The following is a 20,349-nucleotide window of genomic DNA, read 5'->3' as shown; positions in this document are numbered from 1 at the left end:
GTAGAACCGTAGTACTGTCTGCACTATCGATTCAACTGGGTATCGCATAGATAATATGTATAAATTTATATTATATGTAAATGTATATAGAAGCTAATACCGTATATCAGTTGAATTACAAATGTCGGCGCCGCTTATAATAAACGTGCGTATTTATTCTTATAATATTATTATCTAATAATAATACACTGCATCCATACAATTAGATATATTGTGTCGCGTACCTATTAATATGTATCTGAATATTATATTATTATTGTTGTATACGTTTTGGATCATCAAATAATAATTGCATAATGTAGCGTCACTTGCTCGTAAATCGTCGCCACCGTCGTCGTCGTAGTCGACAAACGAAACGAGAACCGCGATCGTCGAAAAAAAAAATGGTGTTAACTGGGCGCCCAGATGTCGCTCAACAGGTCGGCAGCCGCTAGCAGTTTTCGAAATCAATAATAGACGTATAGCCGCGTGTTTCACAAGCAACCGCACTCCATTACAGTTTGTCCAAAACGTTTTATTTCTCAACCCCTTTATTGTTAGGATTCATTTGTTTCTCTTTTATCATCAGTGTACAAATATATTATATTCAAATATATATGTTCATATAAATCCCTCTGTAAAAAAATAAATATCCTTAGCATTATTGTTTAAAAAATATATAGGTAGGTATCTCCAACAATAATCAGAAATAATTTAGAAAATTATCGTGAAGCTAAGTGGCCCATGGAGACCACACTCTTAGACCATTTACTTAATATACAAACAAGAATATGTGTTATAGATTTAAAATATATTTAGTCTGTATATTATCGTTTTGAAAATGTAAAATCTAATTTATGAGACTTATAAAATAACTCAATTCTATTAATTTTTTTCTATAATTAAAACGTTAATTGGACGTTATATCTACATGCGTTTTTCACTTTAGCTTATCCGCTAACGCATAACAAATTTTACATTTAGGATCATCAATTTTACTCTGTTATTTTTAACATTCGATCATAATGACCATCGTATTATCAAATTTATAAGTAAAATTATTATCCTGGAGCCACATTACGCTTTATTTTACACTTTTATTTTAAAGCAAGTTATATAAGCGTTTTGAATTTAAAACGCTCGTAATTTTATCTATAATAATCTTAAAATTAGATCAACTCACTTAATGTTAAAACCAACAGAATTAAATATATTTTTCTATACGTAAAATATTTTGGTATATTATTTATTTATGAGATGGTGACAATAATATTGTATTTTAATTTTAACTTTTTTTTAAGCGTTTAAGTAGAGATAATTTTTATTTTATATCTATATATTATCGATTGGATTTTGTTTTATCTCAATCCTACTGTACCTAGGCCATACTGTATTGATTATAATTTACGTAGGTATATGGTTAGCTACACTATAATATGTAAATTGATGTAATCTAACTTCTTAGTTCGCTGTAATATTGTTGCTGCACTTGATAAATTATAATTTATGTAATTGTAATACGCATCAATAGGCATACTGCGCGAATGACAATACCTGTGACGTGTGACAAATTAAATGCTTTAGACAGGTTTACAGCGTTCCGCGCGGTGTTTAATGTTTAATCGGCCGAACAAAATCCCGAGGCTTCTCTTGTTATTCTAGAATCATGATTTTTTTTTTTTTTTTGAAACTGCGCACAAGTTATACGTCAAATCATATACAGTCTTCACAAAAAGAAAAAAAAGATTTTGAAGATTTTTTAAGTATGATGATAGTATTGTTATACAGATCTGTTTTATAGCTGCAGTCGTATCGCGCACTTTTTATTTAAACGCCTATAACATGATATGAATTGTGGTCTAGTCAGGAAGTACGCATTAATAATTCATTTACCTTCTGAAATAGTTTTAGAAAAAACATTCGCATAGCGAAAAAACACTACGTATTAAATATATATATATATATATACTATACACTTATAAACCTAATAGTTATATGTATAGGTATATTCAATCCATTTTTCTTGTGCCCTCGTTGTACGTACACCATAACACTTCAACTATACTACCACGCATTTCCTCCGCATCGTCCCTGTTCGTTTTCCCGGTGTTTATTACGGGTTCCACCCACGTTCGTATTTTCCTTTAATATATTATCGTTTTTAATCATATATTTGTTGTTTAACTACAGTAAAGAAACTGTTATTAAATAATCAATAATTCCGATAATAAATATAGTTTCTTAAAATATTTATACTAACTGGTTCACAATAGTGTCGTCGAACGTTATAAATAGTATTGAATTTCCACAATTTTTGTACAAATCGAATTTACAATATAAATTCTAAGTGATAAAAAATTATTTTTTTAACCTTATTTTTCAATTACTTCGTAGTCTCTTGTAAATAGTTTCGATATGTGTACTTATACGATGTATATGCTAATCACTGACACAATCGACTCGCATATATACAGTAAGACTGATCCGGATTAAGGAATATTATATATACATATGTTGTAAAAATAATAATATAATAAAACGTATACTCTACATATATATACATAGGTTTTTTTTGTCCTTCACCCTTGTTATGTATTTTTTCGCGTAATCGGATCCTCAGGAAATCCAATAAAGCTTCTTCCTTCTCCATATACGAAACATCAGGGTGGTAAATAATACTTATGCCCACAAATGTGTATAATTTAAAAAAAATATAATACATCGCAACTATATGTAATAATATAATAACGAATTGAATTATATTCCTAAATCATGCGGTTATCTTTATTGTATTATTATATTATAATATATTTAGTTAATTTTTTTTTTCTATTTCACAGGTGTATTGGAGATGAGCGCTGCAACCGAAAGTGGTATCCGGTTGAGCGGACATACTCTAGACAAGGCGACCAAGGCCAAAGTCACCCTTGAGAATTACTACAGCAATCTGATCGCTCAGCACATTGAACGGAAACAGAGGTACAATACACTTACATATATACGTATTTTCATTGATTTTCTTGCGTGTTCTAAACATATGATATGTCTGTGGATCTTATGGCTAGAATATGTAATATATTCTATATTCTGATGACACCGCCTTTTATCTATTATTATTTATGTCTATCATATAAGCATAGAATTCCATTCATTTTCATTTTTTTTATATATTAAATGTGATCGAAAAAAAAAATGTAATAATAAAATATGTAATATGTAACAAATTTAAAAATATTTTATAACCATACTCAAGCCACATTAAATTAAAAGTGCGTAGGAAAAAATGACGTAATTGTAATAAAGAAGACTTTTTTTTTTTTGTTAAAAATTTTGATTGCATTTTCGGAGTTGTGAAATTATAGTTTATTGATTATTTTTTCTATATGTTTTTAAATGTCTTATAAATAACATACATTTTAATTAGGTACATATCGTTAATACGATTTATCCTATTTGATATTCATATTTATTTTTCTACGTTTTTAAAAAATATCAATTGATAAAAATAATGTTTAATTGATAATATAATAGACCTAATATATTCAAACATGCATTGTATAAATAAAATCTTTAAGTTATTTAAATGGCATCTATATTATTAGTCATAAAATTATATTTTTCTAAACGATCTGTATTGTTTGATCTTACTATTATAAACAAAATTATTAGTAGCCAATTATAAAATAAATACTAAGTGATACTACGACTATATGATATAATTATACTATATTAACATATTATTTACTATTCACTAATATAAATATAACAATTTAAAACCGCACCAATCAGTTTTAACTAAATTGGCTGATAAGCATGACTTATAGAATTCTAAAGGTCAAGTATCAATTTATCTAAACTTATTATTTTCAAATATTATAATTATCAAGTATAATGTTTCTGAAAATAACAAAAGAAAACCCAGACATAACCTAATTTTTTTTAACTCTTCAATAGTAGTTTATAAATGTATTTTAATCATGGAAAGTGAATAAAAAAGTTTTTTTTCTAATAGAACATTATTTTTTAGTTGAAGGTCTAAATACATTATTATTGACCGCCAATGTAAAAATCCGTATAAATAGATACAAATTAAATTAACCATACGTTTCTATATTTCTGCTAGTATTAAAATTCAGAATAATAAATTATAAATATTTTTAGTTGTATAAATTAATAACTTGATAACTGAAAAGTTTATTTTTATCAATTATTACAATTTATGATATATTATTACGAAGCAATAATAAATATTTTTTTTATTATTAATAATTACTCACAAAGTACCTACTTATAACTTTTGTATGTAAATTATAAATATACAAAAAATTGTTTACTTAGTAAAAAAATATCTACTCTGTATTTATGAAAATGTCTAGAATTCATTTTAATAAAATAATAAATTATTTTAATTCTTATCTGCTTTTTTTGTTAGCTTATATATTATTATATAGTGCAATATTTTTTTAGTTTATTTGAGTAACTTATATAATAAATATAATTTTAAGTCATGTTTAATTACGAAAATGTCATAAAATGTAGTTCTTACCTATCAGTTAATAATGTTTGCTAGATATATCGTATAATTCCTATACAACTATTATCAATATTTCAATATATTATGAATGCGTGAATTAATACACGTTCTAACGCTAGTTGAGTAAATTGCATCACAAAATATGAAAACCAAACATCTGCTTAAAAAGTTCAAATGTTAATAATTAGTTTAATAAGCGCTATAAAATACATTATAAATGATTTGTTTTTATGTAAAAATAAAAATATATACATAATGTTCCAAATTTAAAGCGTAACATTCAATTTACGCAAAATACTATTAAATTAATGAAAATTTAAAATACATTATTGAAACAATGATTGAATTTAAATGGAAAGTTAAAAGGGATAATTTGAAGCATTCTAAAATTGAAATTATTTTATAACGTTATAATATAATTTTATGAATAAATATGATTTATTGTAAAAAAAAAAATAATACATTTCCTAAGATTTATAATATATAGCAGTCGAAAAAAACAACGATCGCGATTAAAGTTAATATTATAAATTATTCTACAATATGCATGTTCGTGATCATTATAGATGTAATCATAATTGTGAACAAAAATACTACTAAAAACCAAGTCTCAAATAATTCGATAACAGAGAAACACAACGATAATATCATTGAAGTTACAATAAAATAAAACCCGCCGGATTTCTTTATAAAGCTGTAAGTCAGACACAAAGTATATATACGTTGAAGCAATAACGTCATCTTCAATAGAGATAACGCAACAACAAAACATATTTCATAACAAATTACTATACTCATTCACAAAGACAATTTTTTTATTTTAATAATAATATAAATGCATGTAGTAAAATTCCAAAAACCTTATTTTGAATAAATAAATTAGTATAAAACCACGTGGTGATCATGGTTGATGAATCATTGCCTGTGATATTATGTGTACCATTATACTTATATTTCGTATTATACGGTTTTGTATAATTTTTTAATTTATTTCTACGATATAATTATGTAATATTTAAAATTAAAGAAATAATAATTTTTTCATTAAATAATGTTGAAAACAAACAACATTTTTTTTTACTTCTTAATGACAATAAAAGTTATATTTCATTGCCAATTGTTTTTTGTATACTCGTTCTTAAAATAATGTATTTACAATTTTTTTGTCCTTACATGAAACTGTTATACGCTTTTTGCTGAAACGTAGCCAAAGTTTAACCTCGTATAGTCATTGGCATAGTATATATATATTTCATTGTCAGAAGAATTCGTTTCTTTCAAAACCATTTTCCTAATGAAACTTCTATGATTGCCGTTCAATTATTCTCTTGAAACTTTTGGTTGTAAAAACATTATTTGCAAATAACTCATTTCTACAGTATACAAAAACTATATGCATACTCCTGTGCATATATGCCACATATTATATACAGGTTATATTATAAAATTTGTATAAAAAATCGATATTTTATAACACCTAAAAATATCCTTGTCAATAATCAGTGTAAATATCTAGTATTTTATATTAATATCTAAATTTTGTTAAGATGACAAAATTATTTTTTTAATTAAAAACCATTTAAACTATAGGTACATTATATTAAACTTTATAATTTTTGCAAATAAAGTTAATTTCTTTTCAATTATTTGGTAAACTACTTAAAAGTTCCAAAAACTTATTATTCAATGTATATTATCTGTGTTCAATTTCTATTATGTATACAAAAAAAGCTTGATGAAAATGAAACTTTAGTAGCTATCATCTTCTTTGACCTGAAAAAAAAGAACACGCCTATTATTGTTGTAGAATTATTAAAAAATCATTGCTTGTTCCGCTTTGAATCAAAAAAGGATATTATATATTATTGTTAAAACGGTTATCGAATAAAAAGTACGACGTATTATCAAGTGAATTTGGACTGCCTCCTTTTTCCACATCGCGATAATTTACCCATTCAATCAACACTTAAATGTTGCTATTCGTCACATCCAGGTACATAATATTATATTTACCGTTCGTGTATATATAGTTTGTATAATATTGTGTATCATTACGTTATGTGGCGTTGTACCTATTAAATTATTATATATCCATCTTCGTCGTCATCGTCTTAACCTTTCGTGAACGTGTAGCATGCCGAGATGATTCCATGATCGGTAAACCTATTATACCTGCAGTGCTGAATCGAAAACCATCAGAAATTCCCAAAACAATGTAAGGATGTAAGGTTAATGTAGTAAACCATCGAACTGGAAATTGTATGAATTCGCGTTGTATATAGTTCGAATAATATAATATGTATAGCAGCTATACAAGCTTGTGAAATACGATAAAATAATATTACTATGACTCGATGGTTATAGGTATCTATAATATTTATAGGGTATAACATACGACTTAAATCAGAGTTAATCTTTGAAAATAAAACTTCACGATTTTCTTGCTAAATATTCTGTAATTCAGATACTATACTTTATGATATTACAATATTACATTATATTATATTATTATACATTGTTAATATATTGTATATTATTAAACAATACAAACGCATATGTTATGTTTATTTTTCAAAACTCTTTTTGAGAACTCTTTATAATTGTTATGTGTTTTATTTTATTTTTGGTTACTATTAAAAACAATTTGTGGTAAATTGTGAACCACATTAAAAAAATTAAAAAAAAAACCTAATGTCTTTGCTGGAACGTTCTATTTATAAAGTTTTACATTGTCGTCATACTGTGATATATATATAATAATTTATTATAGTGGTTATATTATGAGTGTGTACGAGTAATAACTCACCAGAGATCTGTGGTTTTGAATGCTGACATTGTGTACAACTTGAGCTTTTGGTTTAAAAAACACGTGTGATTAATAATCTGCTATTAAATATATGCTTAACTCTTAAAAGGAATAAATTACACCTATAAAGAATTTCGTTGAGCGAAATATCTTAAAAAACAAATAATGTGTATTGAAGTACAAAGACATTCTGATCATCTTTCAGTTTAATGCATATATACTTGCTTTATATAATACTATATCACTAAATAAACGTTATATTATTTATTATATTTGCATTGCTGTGTGTTATATATTTATTTTAAAGTTAATATTGATTAAGTACTAGCACCAAAATATGAGAGAAGAATTAGAGGAAATGCAAATATGGTCTATGACATATTATATCTTATACTTATGGCTTTTATGTTGCTGTGAAAACTTTCAGAAATTCAATGATAGTAGTATTTTACTTTTTAAATAGTTTTTTTCACACAGTTTTTGCTATTTACCATTGATTATGTTTTAATAATTAATGATAATATAATAGATAAAAAGTATGTTTATGTGCGAAATAGTGCTCTTTTTTTCTAATTCGAAATAATATCATTATAACTTACTACACAACATATTATTATTATTATTTTATTTATTTATTTATTTATTTATTTTGTTTAACCAGCTTAATGCAAAAACACTTTGCACAGCTATTTTTTGCGATCAAATTTAATTACATAACGTAAAAAATGTGTAAAAAAAAAATAATAGTAAATCGCAGCATTGTAATCAAATTTTCTTCTTTGTACCTCATTTATTAAAATCTAATAGCCGATAAAAAAATTTCAGAACTTCAAGAAAGAACTTAAAATATTTTATTTTTTTTTTGTTAAAAAATCACAAAAATTCTATAAAGTATCGTTAAAAAAACCTATATTATATACAATATAAGACTCATGAAGTTTTTAAAGTTTTTAGAGCATATACGTATATACAACGTTCCTTTAAAATTCTTTTCTTTTTTTTCTTTTTTAAACTACTCAAAAACACGTTTACTACTATACATCGAAACTGACAGGCTCTTTCGTTAACAATTTTTGGCGTTATAAGTACAATAATAATATATATTCCTCGATTTAAACGAGTTTAACTTTATACTACCAATATAATCACATACCTACGTTGCGTTATTATAAGTTTCTTCGAAATCGCCACAGTATTATTTATTTGTTATATATACGATTTCCTTAAAATTATTAAGTTATTACATTAGCTTAATGAGCAAATAGATGACCGCGTGCAGTTATTAAAATATTGGTATCATATCACGTGCATGATTATTACCTGATGTGTCGTGACGTTAACAATTAATATGTAGATATATTATATTATAATATTAAACGCACATAGTGCAATATCATAAAAAAATTAACGCAATGAATTAAATTATTTTTCTGCACGCTTAAATATGTTTATTTATTTATTTATTTATTTTTTTGTTTTAGCCAGGTGTGATTAATTTGTGAATAAAATATGGATTTTTTAGGACGAAAGGTTGAAAACTAAATTTACTCCTATAGATAATTAATTATTAGTATACACTATAAAGTTTTAAAAAGCAAAAAAAAATCATGACAATAAATATAATGTGGGTACCGGTTACAGTAAAAACAATATGAAAATATAACGCCTTTTTTATGAATCATCGTGGAAGAAGGTATCATTAAAATAATATTGAGCTTCCATAGCTCCCAAACAATCACCCCTCATAGTGTCATAATATGTGCTATTAGACGGAGCATAATATATAATATGAAAACATTAAATTAATGTTATAAAAAATTGAGTTTATATGAATGCAATAAGTTCTAGATTAACAGTTTTTTTTTTCATTACAAATTGCGATAATTTTAAGTAAGTTTCTTTAAGACAGCAGGTATAGAAATATAAATTACAATTATTTTGCTTTTGAAAATTTGGTATGCAAATAAAAAAAATTCAGAGTAAGTTACTATAAAGTATACGCCCATGACTTCTGGCTGAGGCTTCGCAAAATTATGCACATATTGTTCGTATAGTATTGCTATAGGAATTCACGGCAAACATTAACACGTTTTTTTATGTGTATAACGTATGCATGTGTAATTTGCTGCGCAGTATTATTATAGTATTCGTATGAACTGTACAACGAGTGTACAATATGCCCAAACAATTGATTTAATCAATTTAATCGCTTAAAAACGATTGTTTGAAAAACAGTCATAAGAGAGCCACCTGTTGCCTTTGTATAATTGGTCGGAGAAGAAACTTCTCTATAGCTAATTTTTGTTTTGTTTTGGCGCATAAATAATAATTTTTGTAGTACCTGTCTGTGTATACCGTGTAATTTTTGTATCAGTTTAAACGCCTAAAAATGTATAGGTACACACTCATATACGTATGCATACGAAAACATTGATTTTTACTTCTCATTTCATTTTAGGATGTTGTTGCTTATGCTGTTTATTAATTTTTTACACTCAACGTGCGAATATGTGCCGACAATGGTATTTGACTCTTGATTATTTTATACATATAATTATAATATATAGTTTTGGCAAAAGCTGAGAAACTCGTGTAAAGCTTTCTTTGCAGTAAGCGACATAAGTGTCAAAAAAAAAAAAAAATGATAAATTGTTTGTCCCTAGAGACATCTCGTCGTTTATCTGGGTATGTCATATATAGATTATGGTTTACGCATTTATATTTCTTACTAAAAAGTTGCCATATGCAATTAAATAATATTTGGAACGACAAACTATAGGTACATTTTATATTTATTGTTTGTTACAATCGCAAACAAAATCAATAGTGATAATTGAGATTTTATTTTCGTTATACTCTGATTTTTCTTTAAATTACTACGCCACTGCAATACCGTAGTCATTGTCAGTGACAGACTTGCAGTTGTACTGATATATTAAATTTATACAGCGTTTTTATTTAAAAAAAAAACTCTTAATACCACTGAAAACAAATAACAATTTGTGCACAATATATGTAATGTATTTAAAATATATAGTGTATTGGAAATTCCAATGCAGTAGTATGTGAGGTGTAATTTATGCTTCATAAGATGATATACTTGAAAGGGCGATGAGAAATTCGTGGAACCAAAATGGTAATGATGGCTATTATACCCTAACCATTTCTGCGGTGACGTTAATTTTCAATCACGAACGCACGTACATTTTTGTCAGCTAAAATCGATTAGACTTCTTTTAACTAATTGTATATTGCGTGTCACCTGCAGTATTTTCTTGGTATGAAATATCGTTTTTTTTTTTCATTTTGATTTTCGATCGGTCAAACGTCAAACGGCTTCTTGCAAATGCCTTTCCTCAATAATACTCGTTGTAGTCCACAAATAATAAAAGAATAAAAAATGTCAAAATTTGACATTAATTTTTATTGTGTGGGTAGAATGCTATGGTAAAAACTCAATGCACTGATACAATCCTTTTATTTTTGTCTGTGTTCATGTTGCACAAGACAATAAATTTATTTTTCAATTAAATTGGTCTGTATCTAATATATCATATTAATTTAGCCATAGTACTCAATATTTTTTTTACATAATGCTATCTATATTCGTCTATTTTTAATTTACATACTATGTTATTCACTTCTACGTGACTTCATTCAAGTTTCAGTCGAAATCCCTTTGAGAGACTAGTTGATTTTTACTTTAATGTATTAGTTGTTATCAAAAGGGTCTTATTTTGCTGGCATATGTTCTGAATAGTCTTCCATTTTTTTCGAAGCCGCTTTTCCACAACACCGACCTTCGTTTTTAGAGCTTTGGAATCAATCACACTTAGTGAGTTGATTTTTATCAATTTATCCCTAGATAATTCATTAAAATCGTTTTCTGTATAAAGGTAGTAAAAATAATAGGGTCGTAACTAAGGAAGTAAGTACTGTACTATATCTTTATATTATGTACGAAAGACTCAATAATATTAATTTTTTTCGAAGGTCAATCAATTTCTTTTATTTTGTTTTACACTTTATTATTGATTTATGTTAGTCTTATCATATTATTTTTCGGTCGATACAGTTCTACTTATTCTGTTGTTTCACGGTTTTCCGACTATTGTGAGTCTATTGTATTGCTATTTTTAGCAAAAAAAAAAAAAAAAACCACCAGAAGAAAATATTCAAACATTTGAATTATATTTATCATCATCGTTTAACTTATTATTAATTTATGACATGATATTGCTTAAAATTGACGTTGATAAGTTTATTCAAATGTTATTAATATGTTTAATGTCTAATATTTTATCGTGTGTAATACTTATATAATATGTGATTTATAATTAATTTCTAGTTCTATAACAATGCGAATTTCTGTAAATTTGATATCCAATTATATCCGCGTAGTTTGCTTTCATGTTAATTAAACTTGTTAATTATGATCAATGTACATTTATTGTTATAAATAGTTTTAATTTTCTTTTTTTATATTAATTGAAATTTCAGATTGTTTTTATTGCCATTAAACGTTAAATTTTCTTAAGATCTCACAACTCATACATCCAATCTAAATGTCTTTAACACTTCAAAATATTTATATTTAAAAAGTACCAATTCGATGATGTATCAATAACGTTTAGTTTTTAGAAAACAATTCGTTTCGCGTGTGTACAGAAATATACTCTTATATAATAAATAACTTACATTTTGGCGCTTATTCAATTAATTTCATATCAAGATATACATTTGTATATAAACATATTTAGATTCTTATGATATATATTAGTTTTAACATAATAAACGAAGATCCATTAATTTTCTTACTGAAAGACTAGTTTATTTCTTGGCTAAAAAATACCATGAATGTTCACTATGCAGCACACGTAAAATGTTCTACGATACAGAATTTCAAATTTACAAATATAAATATAAACATAAGGTTTTTAGATTGTAAATGTTGATTAAAAAAAAAATGTAACTCAACACGGTCGTTAATTTGGTAAATGTATATATACATTTTTTAGTATACTCGTGCTGTTGTAATTATTTGGCTCGATGTTGGAGACAGATTAATTGTATTTTTTGATTATTGATACATTAACATTTTTTTTATAAATAAATATAGTTTAAAACTTATTATGTTTTATTGAAAGATAACACTATTTTTTACATATAATGATCTAAATTTCGTATTATAAAATTGACGAAAACCTCTATACAGTATATAATATGATTATTTTGAAATCTTCACCATTCCCGTACAATTAATTTTAATTCAATCTTTATATAATCCTGATATCTGTTTTTGTTCTGTTTTATAATTTATAAAATTATCGATAATAATCTGTATAGTCGTTGCTTTTAAAAATTAAATAATCGACAAAATTAAATTTATCGAGTTCGTATCAGAAACTTGTATAACATTAATCATATTATGAATTATTAAAGTTTTAAGGTTATAAATCATTTTAAATGCGTTTTAAGAGTATGATCAGTATAAAAATACAAATATTAGACAAAATAATTGTAAATTTTATTGTAAACTTAGTTTAATTTATATTTAATCATCTTAGCAACTGAAGAAAAAAAAAATAAACCAAAAAATATCGATAAACGTCACTACTTCAGTATATTTATGTTTTGTTTTGTTTTTATTTTGATTTCGTATCATGCTTAGCTGATAAATTTTTTGCCAAATTTTGCCGTTTTACATTCGAATAAAAATATATTTACCTATATATTTTAAGTGATTTTATAGAATGACCTGATTATTCATAAGTGGTAAACCTTGCAGTTTAATGTAACGGCCCGTTTAACATTGCTCCTGCAGACTGTTTTTGTGCCATTTATATTACATGCGCTATTTTGAGATTTTCAGTTTAATTTTTCATTCTTATTTCCAATATAATATAACATTTTATAATGCTATTCTTGTATATATATTATATATATAAAAAAAAAGAAAACTTGTCAACGTGCAAACATTTCATTCAATAGGAAACTCTACCTTATTCCACTTCGATAAAAAATATATCTTTATTGATAGCTTGTATATTGTAAGTACTACATAGCCTATGGATGAAAAAATAATCCTCTATACGAATATTGTCTAAAAAAAAAAAAAAATTAAAAACATTCAAATACAATGTAATGTAACAATTTTCGTCATTGAAAGTAGAACTGTATAGAGCTGTTATCATTTCTCAGTCAACATTGTATTATATTCGAACTCTGTGCATAAAATACGCTTTTATAAGTAATATAAAAATATAGGTATGTAAGGAACATGCAATGATAACGATGACATTTTTATATGACCGTGGTTAACAGTCTGTATAAATATACATGATTTTGAATTTCTTTAAATTGTATTTTAAGGTTAGCAAAACTCGAAGAAACTTTGAAAGATGAAAGTCTGTCGGAGCAACAGAAACAAGAAAAACGCCAGCAACATGCGCAAAAAGAATCAGAATTTCTCAGACTAAAAAGATCAAGGCTCGGGGTAGAAGATTTCGAACCGTTAAAGGTCATTGGTCGTGGTGCTTTTGGAGAGGTAAGTCATCATTTATTTATTTATTTTATTACTGTTTTTCAACTTTATTTTTTTCTCTTTTCTTATTATTCGGAAGTTATGTAGTTAACGATGTTATTTATAGTACATCAGTCACGGTACAGCGAGCCATCATGTTCTATTTGAATCAATAAATTAGTTCCATTCGATTTCAACCTAAATTCATATTATGTTTTACTTATAATACTATTATTTCAACTAAATTTTCTATTTATTATATTTATTTTTTATCTTCTATTCATGCAATTTTTCCACTCTCTTGAATAATATATAGGTATTTAACTAATATAGATAGGTATTTCATTATTTTTGTACTGAATCATCATAAATATGTATACAATTTAATAAATTTGTGATAGGTTTTATAAAATCAATTATACGCTGTATTTTTATATCGTTTTACACATGTTTAAATAATAATAATAATAATTTTATATATTTTGATGGATGATATTGAGTTTTTCTATAACTAGTATATTATACTATGTTATGGTATTACTATTATTAAAAATTAAGTATTTAATATGACCATTTTAAATTTATTATATTTTATACGGTTTTCAAGTATTTCGTTGGTATTAATCAATATGTGTATATATATAGAATATTATATAGAAAATTATTGGTGTTATTACATATAAAATATACCTATTGTACTTCTTATTTCTAGTTTTTTTTTTCTAGTTTGTCATATTTATTTATTTTTTTTAGAAATATAGGAACTGAATAACCATTTTGGCTAAGTCGATTGTTTTAATTTAATTTTATTATACTTTTCTATACAAATCATCAAGTGCACTAAAATTGAAAAAGCAATTTCATTAAGATTATTCATTAGTTTAATTTATTAGATATATTAACTTACAATAATATTAAACATAATAATCATTAAAAGTAATATTTATGATCCGATATACTTTAAGGTCGATAAACGTTTTCCCAATGAATCAATTAAAAGGATATTATGTTTGTAAACACGTTTTAGATATTTTTTATATTCCTGTCTTTAAATTAATTTCTTATTTAAACACGATTTAGTTTAATAGGAAATAATAAAAACCCATTATGTAACATATTTTTTAAACTAAAAAGAGAAGTTTCTAAAAGGTTGGTTTTTTTATGAAATGTCACTTAATTAACATAACTAAATAGATGAATTATTATTTTTAACATTAAAAAAAAAATATGTATGGTCTAATGAAAACCTGGTTTATTATTAATTAATAATTAAAAAAATTGTATAATATTTGTAAAAGAAATAATGAAATTTGTATACAATATGTACATTAAACAATAACAATTAACAAACTTAACATTTATTCATATCATTTTTTTTTTTTTTTTTGCTCTAAAACATAACTATAATACGAACAAAAATAAAAATTTAACTTCTCGTGTTTTACTTGAAGTCATCTTATAATTATGGATAAATTCTATTATTACATCTAAAAAAAAACTATGGAATTGTATACGTAAATCCTTTAATAATTTATATCTACACATAACGTAATTTTTACTGTGATTCCTAATGTTTTTACAATACTACCTTGATACTAAATATATGTATAAAAACAATACAATAAATTATTTTTGTTTTTCTTGCGTCTAAAAAGTTTTCATAATATTTTACTTAAAAATTGCTTGTACATTATTTATGTTATTGAAAGGTTACACGTGCTATCCTTTGTTTAATTTTTCGTTTGTTAAAGTAGGTATAGAATATATCAGTAGTTAAAACACGGGAAAGACGTTTTTGTTTTCTATATTGTAATAAATTGAAATAACTGACATAATATAAATTTAGCAATCGGCAACAAAGATTTCCTTGGACATGTCATTACGTATTTCATGTTATTTTTTTTTTTTTTTTTTGTACAATAACACAATGGTTAATGTTTACTATTTGCTTTATATGGCTTATTCATACTTGCAGAATCGAGACAATTGCGAACAATCTATTGAAAATAGTATATTTTTGTTTATTTTAATGCAACGTATATTCGAAGTAATTTGAATCGGTATATCCAAGTATACATAAATATTATTCAATTTGATTCATATGTGGCTGTAAAATAAATTTATAATAAAATAAGTTTACAAATATTTCGTCTTCAATATCTGCAGTTATTTATCTTTTACGTCCTATTTGTTGGAATAAATGGAAATTTCCCACAACCAGGAGTGGAAAATATATTCGAATGCTATTGTATATTCTTCCATTTGGAAGACCTATATGTATCTAATAGCAAAACTAATTTGAAAATGTGTATTTAATTTTTCAACGATTTGAAATATCTTTATGAAAGATTCCTTACGATTGCAACAATCTATAGTACTTACACCCTAAATGAAGGAACGAAATGAGTGTAATTTTTTTCTATCTACTGAGGAACATTACTCGTATATGATAATATAGTAATAAAACCGTATTTATAATATGTATATGTTAAAATATAGGTGGTTTTTTATATATATATATATATATATTTATATATATTATAATTGAAAACTATTATATTACTTTCGTTTCTAGGTGAGACTAGTTCAAAAGAAAGACACTGGTCATATATACGCCATGAAAATCCTACGCAAAGCCGACATGCTTGAAAAGGAACAAGTGGCGCACGTTCGTGCAGAAAGGGATGTCCTCGTTGAAGCTGATCACCAGTGGGTCGTTAAAATGTACTATAGTTTTCAGGTAACTATTTCCTCGCGTCCGATGTTTGCAAATGAATAATTAATTGTATACCCCCAGACCGCTTTGGTGTGGTAACCACGTGTATATTGACCGTAGTGTATATATAAAAAAAAAAAAAAAAACATGTATAAAAGGACCTTTTTAAAAATTATTAATAATAAAACTTTACCCTTTGACTTTTACCAGGATCCAATAAACCTTTACCTTATAATGGAGTTCCTTCCTGGTGGTGACATGATGACGCTACTCATGAAAAAAGATACACTCAGTGAGGAGTGTACGCAGTTTTATATCGCCGAAACCGCGTTGGCTATTGATTCTATACACAAACTCGGATTTATACACAGGTTAGATAGAATATTATGTAAAAATGCATATTCAGTTTAGTATTTTTACTAATAAATTGTATTAAAACTAAGTAATAATCTTAAAAAAAAAAGTTCTCATCAAATACATACGAGTATGTTTCGTGTCTTTGATTTTTTATTTTTATACATTTGTATTTTTTAACACGTATACTTAAAGCATTGTAAATGTACACCTTAAATAAATGTTTTAAGATTTAAAATTTTAATCTTTAAGTATACTCGTTATTGAATACTTTACAAGATTACGTGGTACTCGTTTCCTATGTATTTTATACATAGGTTGTTCGGCGTTTGTGTGTGTGCTAATATGTTTTTCTTAACCCACACAGGGATATAAAACCCGACAATCTATTACTAGACGCCAGGGGCCACATAAAACTGTCTGATTTTGGATTGTGCACTGGCCTAAAAAAGTCGCACCGGACGGATTTCTACAGAGACCTGAGCCAGGCTAAACCATCGGATTTCAGTGAGTGTTTACTGTCAAAAAGTTAACCGCATGCCAAACTTATATTTAGGTTTTTTCTGTTCGCCAGCATCGAGTCCGATGGACAGCAAACGGCGTGCGGAGAGCTGGAAAAGAAATCGCCGGGCGCTGGCCTACAGCACCGTTGGAACACCGGATTACATTGCACCCGAAGTATTCCTCCAGACCGGTTACGGTCCGGCTTGTGATTGGTGGAGCGTCGGTGTCATCATGTACGAAATGCTAATCGGTAAGGAATTCGTGTTTATATAGTTTTCATTCGGGTTTAGTGTTTATTTAACTTAATGTTGTATAGACGTATAATTTGTGTATACACTATTTTACTACGATACGTGTTTTTTATATAGTTTTCTATTTATTTATCACGAAAACGTCCATCTTTTTGTTTTTGCTTACACCCTTAACACTATCGGTTTTATTTGAATATAATTTCTTCTTTTTTTTCAATTTAATAAGCTGTCATCATAGTAGTTGCTTCATAAAATCTTACGATATTGTCAATTTCAGATTTTTGTGTAAATATCGTTTTGCAATGTTCATACCTACTAGGTATTTAATTAATTCCAAAATTGTCACGTTTTTTAAGTTTTATTGAATCTTGTTTGTTATGATCATTAGTTTTCTTTTTTACTCAAATTTGATACAAATCATAAATAATATTTTTTATTCAATTAGTTTTAATAATATTTTATTACTTACGAAATAATAAAGTGTACCATAAAAGTGTTACTAAATATTATTGAAATAGCAGCAAAATATCTTATATTTTGATTAATTATGTCTTTTTCGAACAAAATCGTGACTTAAGATTCTTTTCATTAAGCTAACCCTTCTCTCCTGTACACACGATATTTATGTATATCCATGTGTGTATCAAACGAGTGTACGTATGTCCATCAACATGCATAATGAAACAAAACTCGCGCTACTGATTATAATTATTAATAATACGCATTGCAGAGTTCCTTAATTGTAATCACGGTTCACGTTTGTTTAAGATATTTGTTTGAGTGTAAAATATCAAATACCTTTATAAACGATTATTCACTTGTCACTTTTAATTGTTACTTAATTTGTTTTCAAAAAATTATTTCACCTTTTAAGAACTAGACATTGTTATAAAGTTTGGATAGAGGTATTGAATAATATATATATATATATGAACTAGAAAAGTTAATTCTAAGCAATGAATATATTGTGAAGTATTGAAATTAAACATAATATTTTTTACGAAGACACAAATACATAAACAGTGATTGTTATAGTAATAATTATACGTACTGTATATGGTTTTAATAGTTGAATCCATTCTTCATAACGTTGCTAATTTTATTTCGTTCGTTTACAGGGTACCCACCGTTCTGCAGCGAAAATCCACAGGAAACGTACAGGAAGGTTATGAACTGGCGGGAAACGCTGAGCTTCCCAGCCGAAGTGCCCATTAGCGAAGAGGCCCGCGACGCCATCACCCGGTTCTGTTGCGAATCAGACCGTCGTCTTGGTTACAGTGGTCGTGGTATCGACGACCTCCGATCAACGATAGCGTTCTTCCGTGGTGTCGACTGGGAGCACATCAGAGAACGTCCAGCCGCTATACCTGTCCAGGTCAAGTCTATCGATGATACGTCCAACTTCGATGACTTCCCAGACGTCAAACTCGAAATACGTGAGTATATGACAAAGCCGATCGATGTGTCGCACTTACTGCGTTACTGGTCCTGTATCGTTTTACTAATCAATTACTTTTCTGTGTTTTCTTTTAGCATCGGCACCGATATCCCAAGATGGTGAAGTGATCTATAAAGACTGGGTGTTTATCAACTACACGTTTAAGCGGTTCGAGGGTCTTACTCAACGGGGCATAGCTACCAAAAAGTGATTTTAAACAACGTTAAAGATAGTGCAATGTGATATTTTTATCTAACCTCCTACGCTTTCCTCCTTATCCCCCACCTTTTACAACCGCCCCTAAACTCCTCCCCCTACAATTCCCTACCCCGACCCAACCCCCTATCCACTCCAACATACACACCACGAATCCTCTACCTATCACCATTAGTTGGCATGCAGACTTTATGATCTCAAGGAGAAAAGTGTTTTCTTCTCAGCGATAAAAAAAAAACCAATTAAAGATTTCCAAAGACCAAAAGTTTTTTTTTTTAATATATATATATGTATGTATGTATATGTTAATCTGTGTGATCGATGACTCATATTTGTTATTCATTCGCCGTCAAACACACAAAAACAAATTGCGGATATATTGTGTAGCGTTAAATTTTAACGTTCTCGATGTTCATTGATATTATTTTTGCACACATTATTTCTTAAGCTTCATCTAGTCAACTTCTTCGTTTTTTCATTCTCTCAAACAATTCGAAATTAAACCATAAACACAATAGCTTATCTATCGTAACACATTCGGAACCACGTTAAAAATATAAAATAAATAATATTAATTAATGTGTTAGATAAAACAAGAACAAGACATTAGTGTGTACATATTAATTTGATATATATATATATATATATATATATATATAAACCGTTCACATAATTACCATAAAAATAATCACCATGAGTTGTATATATATATATACATAGTGTTATACTACTATTCGTGTACACTGTATATGGTCTAGAGTACTGGCCGCTGGTGCTTAGGCGCGGTTATTCCACAATCGCCTACAGAAAATGCGAACGTGTCTAAATATTGTCCTCGTGCACATTTTTCGAGGGGACGTCGTCGAACGTTCCAGACAATATTATATTTTAGTCTTGTCCTTTGACGAGTATAAAAAAAAATTTGATTCTTACGCACTTTTAGCATGTTCCTATAAACTATAGGTAGTGGTAGCCAATGGATAAATAATCATCGGATAACAAGGCAGAAAGCGATTGACCCCGGGACA

The 20,349-nt window shown here is 26.9% G+C and overlaps 1 protein-coding gene across 7 annotated transcripts in view; it reads left to right on the top strand.

Moving 5' to 3' along the window:
- Positions 1-19,825, top strand: part of LOC112595811 (serine/threonine-protein kinase tricorner) — a 122,252-nt gene extending 102,427 nt beyond the window's left edge. For 6 of the 7 annotated variants that reach the window (XM_025341167.1, XM_025341165.1, XM_025341166.1 and 3 more), the window contains 8 exons: positions 2,820-2,958; positions 13,692-13,866; positions 16,418-16,582; positions 16,769-16,929; positions 17,280-17,419; positions 17,469-17,666; positions 18,786-19,103; positions 19,201-19,825. In XM_025341167.1, coding sequence (XP_025196952.1) covers positions 2,831-2,958; positions 13,692-13,866; positions 16,418-16,582; positions 16,769-16,929; positions 17,280-17,419; positions 17,469-17,666; positions 18,786-19,103; positions 19,201-19,316 — 1,401 coding nt within the window. In that variant the 5' untranslated portion in view covers positions 2,820-2,830 and the 3' untranslated portion in view covers positions 19,317-19,825. The remainder of the gene's footprint in view (positions 1-2,819; positions 2,959-13,691; positions 13,867-16,417; positions 16,583-16,768; positions 16,930-17,279; positions 17,420-17,468; positions 17,667-18,785; positions 19,104-19,200) is intronic. The other variant, XM_025341163.1, reaches the window with a different exon arrangement.
- Positions 19,826-20,349: the final 524 nt, after the last annotated feature.

The sequence above is a fragment of the Melanaphis sacchari genome, unplaced genomic scaffold (assembly GCF_002803265.2).
Source record: "Melanaphis sacchari strain LSU unplaced genomic scaffold, SCAv2.0 Contig2_pilon_pilon, whole genome shotgun sequence".
In the NCBI taxonomy this organism is placed as follows: Eukaryota; Metazoa; Arthropoda; class Insecta; order Hemiptera; family Aphididae; genus Melanaphis; species Melanaphis sacchari.
This window is presented reverse-complemented; position numbering and strand designations above follow the sequence as displayed.